Below are 20791 nucleotides of genomic sequence, written 5' to 3' on the forward strand. Positions count from 1 at the left end.
ATGTTTTTTATTGATATATTATATAAATTAATTTACATCTTAATTTAAATCATATAATTTAATAAAAATTCAGTCTTATCATGTTAATATGTGTATTAAAAAATTGGTACAGTAATTTTTTATTCTAATTAATATAATAATATATTTAAAATAATCAAATTTACAAATTTTATAAGCTCTAAGAAAAATGAAATTTTATTTTCTTTAGGCTATCTTTTTTTCCAGCTTTAAAATATATTTAATAAATAATATATTTATAAAAAAATTAATTTTATAATATTATAATTTTTTATTTAAATAATTTTTATAATATATTTTAAATTATAATAATGTATATATTTTTTATTTTTTTACTTAGGATAATATATTTTTTATTTGAAATAAATATTATAATAATATATTTTATGGGTAGAAGTGGAATATTAAAAAAACTACAAGAGCATAATGGTCCAAAATTTTGACTCCCCTCCAAAAACTCCCAATTTGGAGGGGAGCCAAAATGGGGGAGAGGGGAGGGGAGGGGAGGGGAGGGGACATTTTAGCTCCCCTCCCCTCCAAAATTTTTAACCAAATGAGGGGAGGGGCTCCCCTCCCCTCCCCTCCAACCAAACACACCCTAAGAGAATATTTAAATGAAATCAAACCATAATTTGGAGAATAACTTCTGGAGAATGGATTTTGTGAAGAATAGATTTTGTAAAAAAGTGATTCTGATAAAATGAAAGTGTTTAGATAGTTGTTATCAGAAATACTTTTTATATACGCAAATTACTAAAAAAAATATAAGTTAATATGATAATTACATAAAATATAGATTTTATAATATATTTTAATTTGAAGGAATAAAATTGTTAATAATATATTTTTTACCAACATAATTAATAATACATAAGATAATGTAATTAATAAATAATTAACATGTATATATATATTTAGAAGATATAAGATTAAATATGTTTATAAAAGAATAATTGAGGGGTGTTAAAGTCATATTATTGTTGAGACCTACTTTGACAGGTACAATCATACTCTCCGATTTGAACCAGAAACAGAATGGATTCATTTTTTTTTAAACTATGGTTTTAGGTTCCAAAATCATGATTTTGGTCTAAACCATAGTTTCAGATTATTTTTGACTATTTGGCTCATTCTTTCCCCAAACCAATATTCAAACACCTCCTAAAATAGGATGCTTCAAGCTCGCATCCTCGCCTTATGCTGGTACAAACTCTGCAATTTCCCGTAAATGCCTTCCCAGCTGTGCTCATCATAACAATCAATATGACCGACCTAAGCCATAGCATTACCCCCTCGACGTCTTCCCTTTTAACCCTCATCCGATATGCCATTGCGTTATTATTCATACGGGTTCGTTAGGGCGTATCTGTCTTGTGAAACTGGGACCCTACAAACATTTTACCCCGTCGGACGCTTACAATTCCTGTTTCAAATTTTCATTCCAATTCCCCCCAAAAATCTTTCAAACATTCCAAGTTTCATGATTTCATCTGATTACATCCCATCAATTCATTTTATTTTTATGATTTAAAAAACACTTGGATAGTATCAAAACTATACTTTTAAAAATATTTTTACTGTATACGAAATAAATATATAAAAAAATTTATTTTAATTTGTAGAAAAATACTTTTCAAAAACACTTCTAATACTTCCCAAACACCACCTTAATCCAACTTAATTACAGAACCACGCATTTGACGTTCGTGTTTAGTTCATATGAAAGCATCTTTATATTGGATGTGCAATCCCATAGCTTCGTCCGATAACAGTTAGCTCCAAGCTACATGATTCCAAAAGGCAAATCTCAATTAGAGGGAAAAAGCAATTAACTACCGAGGTCAAGATCCAATTCGTCGGAGTACGAAATCAAATTGAAGAGCCAGAACGAGAAAACTACATCCCCGTCGAGAGATGACGGGCAATCCAAACAGCAATACTGCATAAAAGCTAATAACTCAATTGAAGCGGAAAAAACATCAAAAGATGAAATCTCACATCCTCAAAATCCCATATTTTAATCATACACCCCAAAACATATAATTTGGCATCCACAAATACCAGCCAGCTCAGACAATGGCCCACAGACGCACGCCTGACAATACGCCGTCATCCACCTCTCGAGCAATCAAAACATACAAGTTTACTCAAATGCGTCATCGTCGTCATCGGGGAGGGGCTGGGCAGCAGCTTGTGCAAGTTCCCGCTCATGCCTGCAAAAAAAATAAAATAATAAAGTCAAGAAATTAACGATTGTTTATTCGAATCAAGTAACAATTCGAACTCCAGAGCTACATTGTGACAACGACGGTGCGTGCGGACTACTTATTAATCCAGCACGAGAAAATACTAGGAACTATGGCACCTCCAGTTTCAATGTTCTTCAGGAAACTTCTTGCTTATTTAAAACAAGCGGAACTGCTTTGCCTAGCTCAGTACCATTTGCTCAAGTCTATCAGCACTGAGCATGATAGAACCATGAATATATACATCTGCCGATAAAGGAATTCAATTCTAAATGATGATACAAAACTTACTGTGCTTGTGCAGCCAAATCAATTTGAACTTCTGGTGGAGCCAAGGCAGGAGACTCTACGAAGTGCAAGTTGGGATCACTGCAAAATTGACACGTGAATTACGTAAGCCAAAATGCATCATGATCAATTGCCATGGAAATCAGAAAGGAGCAAAATTATTCACCCGGCAAGTTTCCTGGCGAGATACAGAAAAGGTTTCTCAAAGTTGTAGTTGCTCTTAGCAGATATCTCATAATACTGCAAATTCTTCTTCCTATGGAAAGTAACCTGCTTTGCCTTAACTTGTCTGTTCTTCACGTCAACCTTGTTGCCGCAAAGAACAATGGGAATGTTCTCACACACCCTAGAAATCAAATATCCAAAGAATGCACGTAAGAAACTGCAAACAGAGCAGTGCTAACTAACGAGAAAGAAAAACTAGTTCACTAACCGGCAAAGGTCTCGATGCCAGGTTGGGACATTTTTGTATGTCAGCCGGGCAGTGACATCAAACATTATGATCGCACATTGTCCATGAATACTGCAGTGCAGAAAATCAAAAGCCAATTATGAAAAGAAACACAATAGATAAACAGTGAACACAACCACGAAGGCAAGGTATTTCCTGTGAAATAAAAAACATGGCAAGAAATTTCCAAAGCAGTTGCATCATTTGTCAATGAAACATCGTTACAGTCAATATGATTGGGTTTCTCCAACTCCAAGAATTCGGCAGAAGCAAAATGCCTATCCCTCTCGGACCAACAGGTAACTTTAGCTTAAGAGCAATTACCACAAAAATGACCTAGGGACAATGACCCCACTACGCAGGCAGATAAATTCTCATCAACACATGAGAACAACTTGTAAGGATAAATTTTGCTTCAAAAATTATAACCAAAATAACCTGCCATGGCATTTAGCATTTCAACCATGAAACCCAAAACCTTTAGATGAAATGCAAATAATAAAATTTTTGCAGACACCAGTAACTAAATGCGTAAAAGCATTAATACGCAAACATGATTTCTACACCACAGTCAAGAGTGCTCTGCTGAAATGAAAACTCACTAATATCCATCGCGAAGGCCACCAAATTTCTCCTGACCGGCAGTATCCCAGCAGTAGAATCGAATCTTCCCACAGTTGGTAAAAAAATCCAGCGGGTGGACCTCCACACCGATTGTTGCTGTTCGCAGACATTTACCCAAATCAATTCATATTAGCATAATGTGAAAGATTCAGCCAGATGCTATCATAAATCTTACGTTCATATTTCTTCTCAAACTCTCCAGTAAGATGCCTTTTCACGAAAGTTGTCTTCCCTGCAATGGTTCGAAATAGCTCACTCAATATAACACGAACAGCGGAAAAAATGTGAAAACGACATGAATCGAGCCCCAATCTACATCGTACATACCAAAAACAGTTAAGAAAGCACAGGATTTCGGGAAGATATGAAATTTAATACAGGAGACATTTAGCGACTCAAAAAATCGTACCAATACTCAACGTCGACATCGAATGCCAAATACTCGTCTGGTGATTCCCAGTTCTACTATATTTAATTCAAACATTGGCTGCCTATCTAATCCCCAAAATTAGCAAAAACCAAACAGATCACGAAGTGAAGCAAACAATACGGAAACGAAAAGTACCTGTTCCACCATCCCCAACAATCACGAGCTTAAAGCTCGGGTAATCAACTGTTTGCTGATTCGGCAAGGCCTGCAGAGTGGAGGGAAAAAGAACCAGATGCCGGAAGCATTCCGCATCGGGTTGTAATCAAAATGCAAAATAAGAATCGAAAAAGGCAAAACGATCTTGACAGAAAGAAAGTGAAAGAACTGCATACCATTGTAGCGGAGCGAAGGAGGAGGCAAAGGATGACGGATGGAGAGAATCAAGAGGTGACAAGAAATTGAGATTCTAGGGCTCTGCAAGGGTTTATATGGAAGGGTTCCGAGCCTCGGAGAGCCCTAGTTCTGCGTTAAGCTGACGCAGCCACCTCCACCGTCTGATTATATCGCGCGTTTGTTGTTGTTTTTTTTTTTTTTTTAATGGACGCCCGTTTTTTCGAATTTTGAGTTGTGAATTCAAATTTGAAAGAATGAAAGGGGCCTTGATTTAAAAAAACAAAAACAAAAAGGGTGAACAGGAAGATAAAAGAAGTGGGCTCACCCAAGCAGCAAGCCCATAGCACGATTGAGCAATGGATGCATTCATTAACCATTTTTAACCCAAAACACTTGACAAGTAAAAACGAGACCAAAACACTTATGATTGGGCTAGTTTGTGACTTTTATGGCTTTTGATACAACCATGCTTAAACAATTTATTTAATTCGTTTGGTAGCAAAAAAAACCAACAGGTCTAATAAAAAGAACTATTTTCTTACAATATAATGAACTAAAATTTAAATTCTTACTAGGAGATATATTTATATTTAGTGTCCAACAGTGTCTCAAGTAGGATTGCTTCTAATAAGAAAATACATATACTTTAGTAAAAAAAATTATTTAATTTGTTTTTTAGCAAAAAACACACATAATTTATTGGGAAAATCCCAGAAAAAGCCCCTGGAATATACCAAATCCCAAATTGGGTCTTTAAATTTCAAAAATGACAGAATGGGTCATTGACCCAATCTGTCATTTGTGAAATTTAAGTGAATTGACATTTTTGCCCCTGAGCAAAAGTGAGTAGTTATTCTCTAAACAAATCTAGGTAACGCTTACACTGTTCTAGTGATTACAAGATTCGTTGTAGTTAATAATAAGGTACCTGACAATAATAAGATACCTGATTATGAAAAAATGAGTAGTTATTCTCTACACAAATCTAGGTAATGCTTATATTGTTCTAGTGATTACAGAATTAGTTGTAGTTAATAACAAGACACCTGACTATGAAAAAGTGAGTAGTTATTCGCTACACGAATCTAGGTAACACCTAAACTCTTATAGTGATTCCTTGAATCATTGTAGTGAATGAATAAATGAGGGCAAAATTGTCAATTCGCCTGAATTTTAGAAATGACAGATTGGGTCAATGACCCATTCTGTCATTTTCGAAATTTAAGGACCCAATCTGACATTTCCCATATTCCAATGACCTTTTTTGGGATTTTCCCTAATTTATTTACTTTCTTTTGACCATTCAGCGAAAATAATAATAATAATATCTGCTCCCTTAATTCCCCTCTACGCACTCCGGGTAGTTTTTGCTCCTATATCCAAAATAATTTTCTCATTGAGTTTAATGTCACAATTTAAAATAATCTCTATAAATTTGATCAGTATGTAGCTTGAATTTGGCCAACAAAAAAAACCTAGCTCGAATGAAATTCAATTTCTTTTTTTATTTTATTATATCCATTTTCGTATATTTTCGGCCGAGAATTTGCGAGAGCTGAACCATTAGTTAGAATTAATTAGCATTAGGGCTGAAGATATTAACTAATCGCAATGCCGTGTTGTTTAATTTGACGGCCGAGACCTTGTAATGCTGTTTGCGAGTCTTCACATAGCACATGGCTCGTTCTATAATACCCACTTAATTACAAGAACCAGCTATTGTACCATCCTCCCTTAATAAAAAATCTATTTAACTGATTTTATTATATTGAGAAAGTCAAATAATTTAATTAATTATAAAAAATATGACATATTTTTCATAAAATATTATAATTATTTTTCTTAATATTCTTTATCTCCTTCCCACCTGATTATAGTTGAGAGAGCATTAATATAAGTAATTTAGAAAAAAAACTGATAAATATGAGAATTAAGTAATGTATTAATGAACAATATCAACTCAATAATTAAGTCCTGTATAAGGAGCAGAGGAGTATATCTCAACTAAATATGAGTGAATTAGATCCAAATAGATATTAATCACTTTTGAGTGATTAATGTTACTTTTGATTTGGCTTATTATCATTTGAAATCGAACGTGACTATAATGTTATATGATCATTTTTTTCCGAATTGATTCCTAAAGCTCATCTGATTGATTGGTAATATCGGTCGATATTGATGCCGAGAAACATATTTAGCCGAGCGCGGATATGCATGCCCCTAGAGCCATTGAAATAATTAATTAATAAAATTAAAGTTAGTTAAGCGCAGATTAATAATTAATCACGGAGAGAAAATTTTCAAGACACTCATCAAAATTTGAAAAAAATCAATGTGCCTGCTTTGACTGGTAGCTAAGTAGAGTTATGATAAAACAATTCATTTTGTTTTTCTACGAAAGACTTTAATTTAATTCAAATAAAATGGAAGAAGTTATTGAAAATTGTCATGTTATTGTTTTTTTTAAAAAAAAAAAAAGAAATTAGGATTACCCATGATTTAAAAGTAGGGCAACTAACCCATAACCCCTCGTCTACCTAGTACTCTGACTTTACTGGGACAAAAAGAACTCCACGTGCGGTATCATCACATGTTACAAACTGAAACCTTAGCTTCGAAAATACCTCTCCTGATGTCGCTACATGCTTCATAATGAAACCCACTCCCTTAGTGAGGCTGTCTAACTCCTTTGCCTGTTGAACTCACATACCACGGGTGTCACGGTAGTATTATTTTAACAGAGGCGTACTCTACATCACTGCAGGGAACAAAGATGTCAATTGTAAATGACCTGGTGTTATTGAAACTTGTAAAACGGGGTAATAGATGAAAATTCGTCTTTAACGTTTGCATCCGAGACATGAAGGCAAGCCTGGTTTAGTTTCATCATATGAACACAAACGCAGGGGCATACATAACAATTACCTTACACCTGTACGTGCGTTAATCCTGTTAGAAAGTGTTGAGAGATCTAAGTGACATACACCAGAACCCGTTACATTACATTCTTAGGAATCAAGGGAAACACATAACATGTCATTTTGATACTTTCCTAGCACATATACACGAGACTTGATCAAAACTAAATCATAAATATAGCTGCTTATGGTTTACTTACGCAGACTGAGCAATTCGACATCATCAAGCACCGGTCCACACAAAGACAAGTCATCGCTTCTCATGCTGTAGAATGTGCTCAAGAACACGATTCGTGTTCTGGTGCTACTAGCCACAAACCGAAGAACCCCACGCTTATACCCACCTTTGCCTTTGGATTTGTAAGCAACTTTGATACAGTATTCGCCGGCAAATGCTTCGACGCACAAAGACCCTTCACAAGAATCGCCGGCATCGATCGCCTACCGCAAAAGACAGCACACGTACGTACGTCTTCCCAGTGACCGTCCTCATCACTTGTGCAATAGCACCTTCTTTACCTGCCACGAGTTCCACTGCTCTTCTTCCTCTTGGAACTGAGAAATGGTCTGAGTCTATATATTTCACTGCCATCAAGGACTCCACCATCCATGCCGGAAGTGGAGGATGGTCGTCTTCAATGTTTGGTGGAATAAGCACGTCCCGTGTGGTGTTGGGGAACACATATGGCCCTTCTTCAAAATCACCATTCTTTATGATATATCCTGCAGAACGTGAATTCGACACAGTTAATTAAGTAGGAAGTTAAACGAAAAGCAGAGTGAGACCCAAGCTGAGTTTAAGTGTGGGGACTACTCACTGTTAGCTAATTTTGGAGGGTTGAGAGCTGTGAGAGCAATGGAATCGATGATTGGTCCGCACGCAGGGTGGTCTTCTACTCTTATGGATGACCAAATCCACCTCAGGATACTCAGCTTGGAAAGCCCAAGCATAGGCGTCCCAACGACTGCTGCTATATAATGTTTGCATTGGAAGAACTCTTGAATCTGGAGATACTGACACGTTTAATCGTTCGTCTTGTGCGCATGTGCGTGCTACCACAAATGTGAAGGAACAGTACATTCCTTTCTCTCCTTTTTTTTTCCTCTTTTTTTTTTTGTGGACTGAAGAAACAGTACATTCCTTTCACCAAATTTAATCTTTGCTTGATGCTGACCGCATTACCCAGCATCACCAGCAGCATGTCGGCCGCCGACCACCGCCGTGCCTTTCAAATCTGATGCTCGTGGGCCAAGCTCAAAGTTTCCATTTGCCACCGATCCTGCGCTCGTGAAATCGATTTAGCTAGTTCAATCAAATTATACGTATTCGTCTCAATCACCATTGTAGTGACTCATTAAATCAAGTCCGATGGAGCTGGTAGCTAGGAAGCTAAAGAAATGAACGTGAGGCGAATAAATAACTTGAACAACATATACATGAAGAAAAAACAAAATGAGAGATATATAGTTTATGGTGCGCGTTGATGTAGGAGAAGGCAACATGGAAGGCGGTGCAAAGTAACACGGACAGAAATGCAAGGCCTTGCATGGGCTCAAAGAATCTGGAATTTCAGAAGAGAAATGAAAAGGAGAGCATGAAGGACCGAGCATATATATGCATCCCAAGATATAGAAGGAAGCACTTTGATTCTGAGCTCGATATACAGAAACTAAACATGACATTATTGTTTTTGTGTATACTCCCTCCGTTCCTTATTATAAGATCCTTTTAACTAAATTATATGGTTTAAGAAAACAATTAAACTTAGTTAAAAGTAATTAATATGTAACCAATACAGTTTTTTTTTAAAAATATATCCCTATATATAAATGGATAAATATGAAAGAGTAATAGTAAGATAAAGAGAATATATTAAATGCATTAAATTAAGAATAAAATAGATAATAATATATTAAATGTTCAGATAAACTCAAATAGAATCTTATAAAAAAGAATAGATCCATTTAAAAAATTGAATCTTATAATAAGAGACCGAGGGAGTATAGGATTAGTACGGTTTTCATTCTCTTGCTCATTAATCTTGAGTGTTTTCTGGTGTAGGTGGATGCCAAATGTTCATCCCGAGGTTCGCCCCAAGCTGAAGTTCCGGAAGTCGCCTTGGCATAAATTAAAGGGTGCTATGGTCATTTAGCGGAGCAATATTCATGTATTTTCCTTGGACAATAGGGAGGTGAGCAATTAATTGCATATTAAGAGGGTGGTAATGCTGGATTTTTGAGAAGACGAGAGGCGATATAGACCTTGTTTATGTTGCCTGTGAGAGCCCAGAGCACGTGGCTCATTTAATTATCAGAACAACGGAAGAGGAAGATGATCATGACGAACAGTTGACCGCCACCTGCAAAATCATTTCGTATACATTAAAGATAGGGGGGGAAAAAAGGAAAGCAGTTTCCATGGAATTATCATTTGCATCATTGTAGGAAAGGATTCATCAGGGCCTCGCCATGCACCTTCATGACCGGCCATATTCTAAATTGATGATTCTTAATAATCACAAACATGGTAATTCATGCGAGATGACGATATCCATATAAATTTTCTTGGAGGGTTAGTCTTAATGTTTGACCATAAGTAAGGAGAGCAAGCATGTGGGGGTGGCTAGGTGCTGAAGGGTCAACAAACGATGCACAAGAAATCACAACCCATGCGCACACATTACTTACTTGAGAGGATTGTGGAATTCAAGGAACGAGTTTCAGCTGCCTGGAGTTTCTACTCGCACTGATTCGCTGCATTGAAGCAGTTACCTTGTCTAACGAAGGTTGCCAGGAAAATCATAAGCCGCTGGCTCATACTGTTTAGGAAATCACGCAATGGATCAGATTCGGCTGGCATTGGATTGAGCATTGATTTTAATATGTTCTTTTAGTGAGTCTAAATATAGTGTCGCTGGTTGCTGCTCTCTCCTGTGGCATTCTGTTATGTTCTTATCCAAAATTGGTTCATCATGCCTGGGGGTCGACACTTGGTGTCTCGCATCTTCCTCTCTCCTCAAATAGCGCCCCTGGTTGGCCTGTTATGAAATCCATTGTATTTGTGAGCTTTCATGTGAACCTCTTGGGAATCCAAAACCTCAACAATGAAAGGCCTACACTCACTTTAAAATTTGCGAATGAACTAGGTTCAGCCCAAGACGTTGATCTATTTAATGTCTGTTTGTCGTAACATATAGTTCAAAAGGAGGAGAACGTATAGGGAATGAGCTGATTTCTCACACTACGAGGAATCAAGATTTAAATCTTTAAGAAAAATATTCACATTTAGTGCTCATGGCACTTAAGATGAGACGATGAGTAGAACCTCTTCCTTTTTTTGGCTCTTGGGAATGATCTCTATTTTGTTTTCCATTTATTTGGGCACACCAATTACACAGTCATGAAGCAACGGATTACATTATACATACTGCACACTTCTATTTTCCATAACATTGAAATCACACCAGAACATCTTCTTTTTCTCTTGGAAATTAACAATATGCAATCATTTTCCTAACATGAAGGGGTTTGGGAGATTATGGGGAACTGGCATATAATTTTAACTCATAATCAGCTTACACTGGCTTCACACCCCGGTTGATTCGCTATGGTTTACGAAGACTGAGCAACTTGACATCATCAACCACAGGTCCACACAGCGAAGAGAAGTCATCACTTCTCATGGTGTAGAACGTGCTCAGGAACATAATGCGTGTTCTCGTGCTTACAGCCACAAACTTGAGAACAGCACGCTTATACCCGCCTTTGCCTTTGGATTCATAAGGCACTTTAACAGTGTCTTTGCCTGCGTATGCTTCCACAATCATCGACCCTTCACAGGCATTATTGGCGTCTCCCACCGCAAATGACAGAACGTACGTCTTCCCTGGTATGGTCCTCACCACTTGCGCTATCGCACTCTCTTTCCCCGCCACAAGCTCCACCGCTCTCCTCCCTTGTGGGACTGAGAAATGCTCTAAATCTATGTACTTCACCGCCTTCAATGACTCCACCATCCACCCCGGCAGTGGGGAGTGGTCGTCTTCGATGTTTGGTGGGATCAACACGCCCGATGTTGAGTTCGGGAACACATATGGCCCTTCTTCAAAATCACCGTTCTTCAGTATGTTCTCTGCATAATAATGTCATATCCAAAACATATCACATCAAACACTGCGTATATTAATGCGCATAATGATGAAGAAGCCGTGAAGATGAGCTTACTATTGGTGGGTTTCGGTGGATAGAGAGATTTGAGAGCGACAGAATCAATGAGTGGTCCGCAAGCAGGGTCTTCTTCAACACCAGGGTTATGAATGACCAAGTCTACCTCAGAGTACTCAGCTTGAAAAGCCCAGGCATAGGCGTCAAAAGCATTGCTGCTATAAAGCGTTTGCATTGGTAAAACTCCAGAATCTGGAGACACCGACACGTTTAATCGTTCGTCTTGTGCGCATGTGCGAGCTGCCACAAATGTGATGGAATAGTACATTCCTTTCACCACCTTTATTCTTTGCTTTATGGAGGCTTCGTTGCCCAACCTAACAGCATAAGCTCCTTCTGGTACAACCAGCAACATGTCCCCTTGTTTTTGACCTGATCTTATGTATTCTACGTATCCTGAGATCTCCCACTCCGGTATGGCGTTCCTGCCGCCAATCACCACCGTGCCTTTCATGTCCGATGGCTTTGGGCCCAGCTCAAAATTCCCATTTGCCAATAATCCTGCATCAACAATGAAGTTGATTTAGTTGAACCGATGGAATGCATGTACTCAAAACTTTCAGTCTCTTTTAAGAGAAATCTTGAACATTTTTCTAATTGAGGGAAACCGACTTCCATATTTTTTGTGATGTCAGTTGGACAGGGGCGCCTCAGAGTTTGGCCTGGCTATTTAAAATATCAAATAAGCAATACAGGGCCATGTGGATTTACAGGGCACCCTGCACCACTCTGCATACTGCTAATGTGGTCCCAAGAAAATATTTTATGTCTGGGACATTGAGGTTGCCATCAGATAGGCATTCGAGCTGAGCTCAAATTATGATTGAACGTTTAGCAAGAACGGCTTGCTCAAAAGATGCATATCCCGGGAAGGAAATAACTGGAGTGAGCCTCGGAAATTAGAAAACGACGATAGAGACACATGTTGGTCACCCTATTCACGCTTTGAAAGGAAATCGATTCTATGAAAACTTTCCAGAAATATGGCTAAGTTGTCGAAATGAAAGCTGTCAAAAGAAAAGTCGTGAAGCCAGAAGGCAGGTGCAGAAACGATGAGAAAAAAAATAGTAACAAACAACAGTTGATCTGTGAAGGTAGAAAAGAAAAACGCCATGAGAGATCAAGCGAGAACAAAAGAGAAAACGCTGCCAGAGGTAGTGAAGAAAGATGAAAACTTGAGCCTATAATACAGTGCACTGAAAGAGTGGAGCTTTCTGGTTTAAAAAGAAAAAGAAAAAGAAAGGAGTGGAGCTCACCGTCGGTGATGGAGAAGGCGACATGGAAGGCGGCGAAGAATAGCACCGACAGAAATGCAGCAGCGGGCATGTTAGCTGAGACCAGAGGGAGCCTGCAATTTCAGAGTCAGAGAGGAGAAAGAGCTAGAAGGGACGTAGGAGGAGCAGCGGGCTGAACAGGGGTATATATGGATGGCACCTTAGGAGAAGGCACTGGGGTTTCAAGCGAAATAGCAAAATTGCCACTGCTGTGTTTGGGTGAAGATTTTAGAGCAGAGCAGGTGATGAGAGTAAAATGAGCAACGAGAACTTGCTTAGTTGCTTTTTTCGAGTGTGAGGGTCACCAAAGCACATGGTTCATTTAATTGAATGTTAGATGACTCGTACTTGACTACCCCACTTTACAATATTGTATATATATTCAAAAGAACGAAAAGTAGAATACTTGATGCGAAAAGAGATCCAGCACATTCACCCAGAAACACTAGAGAGAGAGAGTATTTTCACTTCACCTATTTACTCTGGTCTGGTGATAATAATTCTACATTTGATGTATATTTTATAATTTTGAAGCTGGGAACGACCCGACTTCAGCTCAATCACCAAAAGTAATCAAAAGAGATGAGCATGTGGCAGAGGAAAGAAGCCAGGCGGAACATGGCGCCGGTATTGTTTATGGAGTAAAATAGGGTATTCTGGTTATTAACATTGGAGATCCATCGTAATGACCAGAGAATGTGTGTTTCGGTCGCCGTCGTCGTCGTCGTTATTAGGCATTGAATTATTATATTTGTGGAACTAAAGAGGTCGTAAAAACATATCACGAGGAAGCTGGGCTCCAGTGGGACCCACCCCAATGGCTAGGGCGGCCCTTTCCGATTCAGATATGGATACACCACAGATCTGCTTTTATTCCGCACTACAGAGTAAAACTATGTCATTAAAAAAACAAAGTACTTAAATCAAAACGGATTAGAACGTTCCTTATTACATACTACCTCCATCCTAAATATAACAACTATTTAACTAATTTGAGTAAATTAAAAAATAAATTAAGTTAATTATTTATAATAAATAGATATTGTCTTTTTTAAAATATCCTCGCTAATCAAGTGTATTAATTAAAACTATTATTACTAGAAATATTATTTTGAGAAAAAATAAATAAATATAAAAGACAAAGTGGATTTGGGTCTTATATTTCGAACCAAAATAAAAATTAAACAATGTTTTATATTAAGGACCAGAGATAGTATTAAGGCATTGCGTAGTTTTTTTTTTTTTAAATACAGTCATTCAGAATAAGTTCTATACATTAATGTTAAACTAAATTATCATTTTAAGTGGATAAAAGAAATATAATTTGTGAGGTGAATAAGGATTGGCTGCATGGACAATCCACGTGTGGGCTCTTTTTAGGGCCTACACATGAGAGTGGGCCTTCTCTTCTGTTAGGCCTCATCCTCAACAGCCGCACGTCGCCTCGTCGCCCCACTCCCCGGAGTTTTGATTATTGTTTATCACACTTAACATTTAAAATGATACTAGTTAGAGTCCAATAAATCTATCTCGGCGATGTACTAAAAGAAAAGTTCAGTAAATGTAGACTTGGAAGTAGCATAACAGCAAGCGAGAGAGGAGTGGAAGGAGTCAACGGAAGAGAGGCTGGTTGACTGATTTATTGGAAGGTGAAATAAAAGGCACCACATGCGAAGGAGAAAGAATAGACACAGGCGAGTGCAGATTTTGGGAAGAAATTTATTGTAGGAATTGGATGACAGCACTAGGCTTCTCATCAAACCATGCTTATTAACCAAACAATCCGTAAATTTTTAATATAAAAACTAGATAATAAATTTAAAAATATTGAGATTTTTTATTACCAGCCAAGAAATTGAGGTTTACCTATTACTATATATTGTGTTGTTATAGCAGTAGGCGAACCCCAATTTTTAGATGTGTTTGGATAAAAATAAAATCATGGTTTCATATGTGTTTTTACGGTATACGAAGTAAATATGTGAAGGAGTTTGTCTCGATTTGTAAAAAAAGTACTTCTGAAAAATGATTTTGGGATTATCCAAACACCCTCTATATCAGCATATTAATCTATTATACTTTATCAGATAAAAAGCGATATTTAGGATGATCATTTTATACACACACATATATAATACATCTCAGTTTTTAGAGTTTAGTATAAATCGAGTATACAATGATTTGAATAATATTTATAGAAGTGATTCTATGCTACCCACCAGGCAGATTCTCGCATCAAAAATAAAATTTTAAATACTGTCAATTTTGTTAAATGCGAGTGAATTTTTTACCAATTATATCCATATTTATTTCACGACAAGAGACTCATATTCTAGTTAAAGTTCCATGAGAACAGAAGTAGCAGCGGCCATATATTTGGATGTAAATAAAGTGGAAAAGCAGAATCAGGAAATGAAGTGGAGGATGGGGTGCCAGGTTATGACAAAGACACACCAACGGATGCCAATTGCATAATTGGGGCAAAAATCATAATTCAACAGCTCCAAAATTTCCACGTAGGCATGCATTTAAGGAAGCTGTCTCCTCAGTGATGACAAGGATCATGCATCTTAATTCTTAAGTTCAGCTCATTTCCAGAAGGCCAAAAGCAAATAATAATAATAAATAAAAAGTGCTTTTGGAAACCTCTTCTCACTTCCCCATCGCCTCTGACCCAAATAATCAAAGTTCAAGGTAGGCTCTCCATTGTCCACTTGCCAAGCTTCTTCCTGATATGACGTCCAACCAGTTATGCTTATACCCTCTTCTTTGCTTCTTCTTTCATTTGTATTTGTACTTACCTTTCGTCCCTCATGATCTTCTTCAGTAATAATGAGGTTCTCACAAGCCAAGAACAGGCCTCTCGTGGGTTCACATGCAATGTTCAGTGGACAGAATTTCATGGCGATGTTCTCCAAACAAATAGCCAGAGATATCTATTTTATATTTTTACTGATCTAATTGACTCAAATCCACTGCGGTCACAAACATTTGAACAGTATAGTTATTTTGTCTCATTTTAGTTAAGAATTCAGAACTCCACACCCACGGTGGAGGAAAGGACAGCTGAATTATACAGACACCGACACAAAGATTCGGCAATTTTGATGAGGCCGATGAGGATCCTTATCATTATTCACTGAATCTCACGCATCATTGACTGGCCCGTCCATATCAAGCAGGAAAAAGGGTCATGTAATTTCAAGCTACATACACACAAATTGGTGGTTCTATTTATTTCTCCAGCTTAATGACATAGCCAGGTTACCCATCTCATGAATTTATAGCCCACCAGAGAGAAGGAAGGTGAAGGATGAAGGAATTATAAAGAAAAGCTGTCTCTTTCATTCTTCGCTCTAACTAACGACACTCCCACATGATTCCCTGGCTTCTTAAACCAAACATGGTCATAGATTCTTCTGGACCATGGCATTTTGCTAACACTAGCTCACTGAAGCAAACGAATTTGATTTTGGTTACCTATAAAATGATTGATTGGTTGATCCGAGTTTTAGTTTTACTGGTTTAAGACCCAGACAAAGTGAAATAGCTGATCCCCCGGTGTTTGGTCATGACTTGATTTGTGAAAGTAAAATTTGCTCTCACCACGGAGCCAAATCACAGCCTTACTAGCTAGTTTTATCAACCACTGGGCGTACAGACGACAGGTAATGATTTTCCAACAGCTTGAATGTTACCAAATGCACTTAAATTGGAGTTTAAAAGATTGTCCATGTTGGTGTTGGAGTGAGAAAACATGGTGCCTGGTGCTCTGCTCTCTGCAAAAACAGGGGACGCCAAATAAATAATCCATCCAGTCAACTTCAATCATAAATTCATATTGCTGTGCGAGCGGGAGAGACGAATAAACCATAAAAATAAAACTGTGGTAAGTACCTCTTTGAAATTGTTTCCAAGAGTACCTCCTGAGTCGCCTTATAATTAAAATGAGATGAGATGCCATGTCCCAAAAGTCAGCATCAGTAGGGTGGCAAGTATCCAGTCTTGGTCAAAAAAAAAAAAAAAAGGGTGGCAAGTATCCAGGATTTATTAAGAAATGCTCCCTCTGACCTATAACATAAAGACGTTGGTTTAAAAAAAAAAATTGTGGTATGAAATATAGCATGTTTTTAGGATAATTAATATGATTTTTCTACCTTCACCGCTAATAAATACTATATGTGTGTGAGAGAGAGAAAAATATGAGAGATGATAAAAATATAACATAAGAGACAACTTTATCATTTTTTAAAAATAAAATAAATTTTTCTATCTTTTTATGATAAATTTAGGCCCTGTTTGGCAGAACGGTGAAAATCCCCCATAAGTGCATTTTACGCAAGCCGAAACAAAACTTCTTACATTATTTCGTAAATTTATAAATCACTATTGAAAAGCTACTTATAAATTGTTCCAAACAAACCCATAATATCTTTTTTTTTTTGGCACGTGAGAAAAGTTAATCAATTTATATTGGACCGGGGGTAGCATCTTGTTCAGTCAAACGAGCTAATTGGAATTATCTCAATTTAAGCATTTGAAGAACTAGTTTCAAGTGAGTTTTGTCTCTTTTTTATCCTCAATCAAGGTGATTAATTAGTGAAATAATCAGTTAGGTTCCACTCTCTTATTACTATATTTAATCATTGCTCCCATTTATGAAAATTTCTTTGAGCATATGCATTTGGCAATTAATAGGCAAAGCAGTATACTTTATTGTAAATGTTATCATATAGTGTGTGTATTGATGTGCGGGAATCCCTGGATTTTCCCCTGGAACTTCTCTAATTCATGAGTGCTTATTTTCTATGCTGACGTGGAGGAGATGCGTTCGCCTGAAAACGGTACACGTGTGACAGAGTGCTTAGGAAAATCAAGAGATGAATGGAATAGGTAAAATGGAATGCGGAACAAAAACATTCCTAACGCATGTTTGTATTTAAAAGAAAAAGTAACACCTTTTCTCAGTCATTTAATTAAAATTAGAAACTCAATCTCGTGGAGATAGCTGGCCAGCATAAAGTAGCTCTTGAGTTGTTTACATGGAAATCAAACTATAATTTAAAAAGTGATTTTACAATATATAAAATAAGTATGTAAAAAAAAATTTGTGTTAACTTACATAAAAAGTACTTTTAATTGCTTTAGGAGTAACCAATCACCCCTTTATTTTAAACTGAGAAAAACTAAGTTTATAATTTTCAACCAAAATAAACACAGTATCAATTAAAAGATAGACTGTAAGAGTGTTTGGGTAACTAAAAATTACTTTTAAAAAGTATTTTTTTATCAATCAAAATAATTTTTTTTATATATTTAGTTTGTATATCATAAAGTTATTTTTAAAACATATAGAGATAAGATAGAAATATGAAATTAAATTAAAAAAAATATATATATATATATAAAAGAAAGGGCCCTTTTCGATTGGGGAGAAACGACTATGGTTTGGTACTCATCCAAACACCTATTATATTTAACACAGACCTTATATTTGACAAGCTTAGTTGTGCTAATATTATTTCAAAAAAATTAATTTTTTCCCAGCGAGAATAAAGAGAAAATAAAAGGAAAATAGACTACCTTTGAAATTGAGCATCTTGAAAATGGATTAGCCAAATAAGTGGTGGAGGTGGCGGAGGGGGGATTGTAAACCACAGACTAATTAAAAAAGGGTATTTGATGATTAAAAGAAGAACTGATTCTAAAGGGCAATTTCATCGATGTACAATTAGATTGGATTATAAATATAAATCATGTCGTCCTAATTTGCCTTTTCTTCTTCAAAGCGATTCTCCAATACGGATGCTCATCGAATCCATCCACATCCCGCACAGTTTTCACTACCCTATTCCATTTACCAACCCATTAGGGCTCTTACTATTACTAGCTTTCATTCAGTGAATTTAGAAAATGATTAATACATGAATATCAATATATTAGCCCTGACCCGACTAATTTGGAAAGATTAATTAAGTTTTGATTTACTTATAAATTAGTATATTATCTAATAATGCACATAAATATTTAAAGAGATCATGTCATATATATTATAATTGAGTAATTTAGTAATATTTTTAATCTTTTTAAATTAGTCAATTAATCTTATATTAAGTATCACAGTGTTAACTCAGTGTAAAAAATTCATAATGATGTATCTTCTTTTTTTTGGGCTACAAGAGAGCAGGATCGAACCCGCAACGCACACCCTCCACACACACACATACCACTCGGCCAAACGGCCAGTGGTAATGATATGTCCTTTTTATAAGTCATAATAATATGTATAGTATAATGTACTCCAGAAAAGAAACATGAATTCCACCTGCAGTGTATCATGAAGCTTCATATTACCTCCGGTCCTAATTATAAAAACTAGTTGATTAATTTGAGTAGATTAAAAAAAAATTAAGTTAGTTATTTATAGTAAATATGTATTGTCTTTCCTAAAATATTCTTACGAATTAAATATATCAACTAAAACTACCACTGTTAGAATGACTACTTTGGAAAAAAAATACATATATAAATAGGAGAGACAAAATAGATTAGAGTCTTATATTTAGAACTAAAATAGAAGCTAAACAAAATTTTATATTAAGAATCAGAGGTAGTATTTCATAATTTAAATCACCTTTTTTCATAATTTTTTATAGAAGCTAAACAAAATGGAGAATCCTTGCATAGACTAACATAAACATGATTAACCAAAACTTATCAAATTTCACCGAAAGAAAATATATTTCTCATTTCTTCTAAATATAATAGTTTGATGAATAATTCATAAGGATTAAAAAATTGGGTAATTAGTTTAGTAAGATACGTGTGTAAATTTTCTCCAAATATCCTTATAGAAAACTCCTATTTGAGAGATAAATTGTATTTTTTTTCCTAGAAAAAGAAATCTGAAGACTTATGTTTAAAATTAAAAAAATTATTAGACAACTCCTACATTTTTAGTGGTAATATCGACAGACGTATAATAAATTATATTATTTTCATTAGGTTACATAAAATAGCTTATTCTTATAAAGCATGTCTAACCTGGTCTTACTAAATAGAAAGGGCGTGGAGGCAGGGGAAAAAATATAAAATACGATAAAAATTATTTATGCAATTTAATTAAATAAGACCAGCAAATATAATAGATGTTATTAAATATAATATTGACAGGTTATATTATTCTTGATTCTTGACAGGGTTATAGCATCAGTCAAATCGATCATTGTGAAAACTGAAAAGCTAATTAAAGAGTGGATGCCGATGAAAGGGCGGATTATTAATATATAGTACTCCTCCGCTCCTTAATATAAGACCTATTTAACTAATTTGATTAGATTAAGAAAGTTAGGTAAGTTAGTTAATTATAAAAAAAGTGACACATTTTTCCTAAAATACCATAATCATCTTTCTTAATACTCCCTCTCCCTCTTTTACTTGATTATGGTTGAGGGAGTCTTCATAGGAGTAATTTAGAGAAAATTGATAAATATGAGAAAGGGGTCTTATATTTAGGACCAAAACCAACTCAAGAATTAGGTCATATATGAAGGACCGGAGTATTTAATATTGGAAAAATAATAACATGACAATGCTCTTATAAACTATTTCATCACTATTACATAAATTTTAATTTAATTAATTATGTTTATTGGCCAAAAGGATTAGATTAACAATATTTATATTCAATGAATTGAATATAAAAAATAAAAAATAAAAACGTAGACAAATAATATAGTGACGTATAGATTTTGTAGCTAGCCGAAAAAGGAGAAAATTTTGTTGAAGAAGAAAAACCTTCTGGCCGAGAAACGAGGAAATTTGAATTAATTAATATTTTCATCTCACAGAAAAGCTTTTCATTTGATTATAATCTTATTTTAACTCAGTTTCATGGGTCATTTCCAGATTTATTAATTGAAGCGTGCCATTAAAATTAAGGGGATAGCATTATTGTGAGAACTTTTTTATTGCAAACAATA

The 20791-nt window shown here is 35.8% G+C and overlaps 2 protein-coding genes and 1 pseudogene across 2 annotated transcripts; all 3 read right to left on the minus strand.

The window, feature by feature from the left end:
- Positions 1-1806: 1806 nt before the first annotated feature.
- On the minus strand, positions 1807-4513 carry LOC114735735 (GTP-binding nuclear protein Ran1A). Its single transcript, XM_028923461.1, has 8 exons — positions 4390-4513; positions 4193-4262; positions 3803-3859; positions 3606-3723; positions 2986-3075; positions 2719-2898; positions 2556-2633; positions 1807-2231 (listed from the first exon to the last, which is right to left on the minus strand). The coding sequence occupies exons 1-8, from the start codon at positions 4390-4392 to the stop codon at positions 2162-2164; spliced, it is 666 nt and encodes a 221-aa protein (XP_028779294.1). The 5' UTR covers positions 4393-4513; the 3' UTR covers positions 1807-2161.
- Positions 4514-7503: 2990 nt separating this feature from the next.
- LOC114735693 (uncharacterized) lies at positions 7504-8860 on the minus strand (annotated as a pseudogene).
- A 1802-nt stretch (positions 8861-10662) lies between these two features.
- On the minus strand, positions 10663-12925 carry LOC114735734 (uncharacterized). Its single transcript, XM_028923460.1, has 3 exons — positions 12792-12925; positions 11536-12036; positions 10663-11443 (listed from the first exon to the last, which is right to left on the minus strand). The coding sequence occupies exons 1-3, from the start codon at positions 12859-12861 to the stop codon at positions 10917-10919; spliced, it is 1098 nt and encodes a 365-aa protein (XP_028779293.1). The 5' UTR covers positions 12862-12925; the 3' UTR covers positions 10663-10916.
- Positions 12926-20791: the final 7866 nt, after the last annotated feature.

Source organism: Neltuma alba, unplaced genomic scaffold (genome assembly GCF_004799145.2).
Source record: "Neltuma alba isolate B1F8T4 unplaced genomic scaffold, ASM479914v2 tig00013249_pilon, whole genome shotgun sequence".
Classification (NCBI taxonomy): domain Eukaryota; kingdom Viridiplantae; phylum Streptophyta; class Magnoliopsida; order Fabales; family Fabaceae; genus Neltuma; species Neltuma alba.

Coding starts and splice junctions, on each gene's coding strand:
- LOC114735735 (XM_028923461.1), bottom strand. Junction 3,860..4,192: donor TGTTGGGGATGGTGGAACAG/GTACTTTTCGTT, acceptor GAACCATTGCAG/GGAAGACAACTTTCGTGAAA. Junction 2,232..2,555: donor GATTTGGCTGCACAAGCACA/GTAAGTTTTGTA, acceptor TTTTTTTTGCAG/GCATGAGCGGGAACTTGCAC.
- LOC114735734 (XM_028923460.1), bottom strand. CDS start 12,861: ATGCCCGCTGCTGCATTTCTGTCGGTGCTATTCTTCGCCGCCTTCCAT. Junction 12,037..12,791: donor CGCCTTCTCCATCACCGACG/GTGAGCTCCACT, acceptor TTGTTGATGCAG/GATTATTGGCAAATGGGAAT. Junction 11,444..11,535: donor TCCACCGAAACCCACCAATA/GTAAGCTCATCT, acceptor ATTATTATGCAG/AGAACATACTGAAGAACGGT.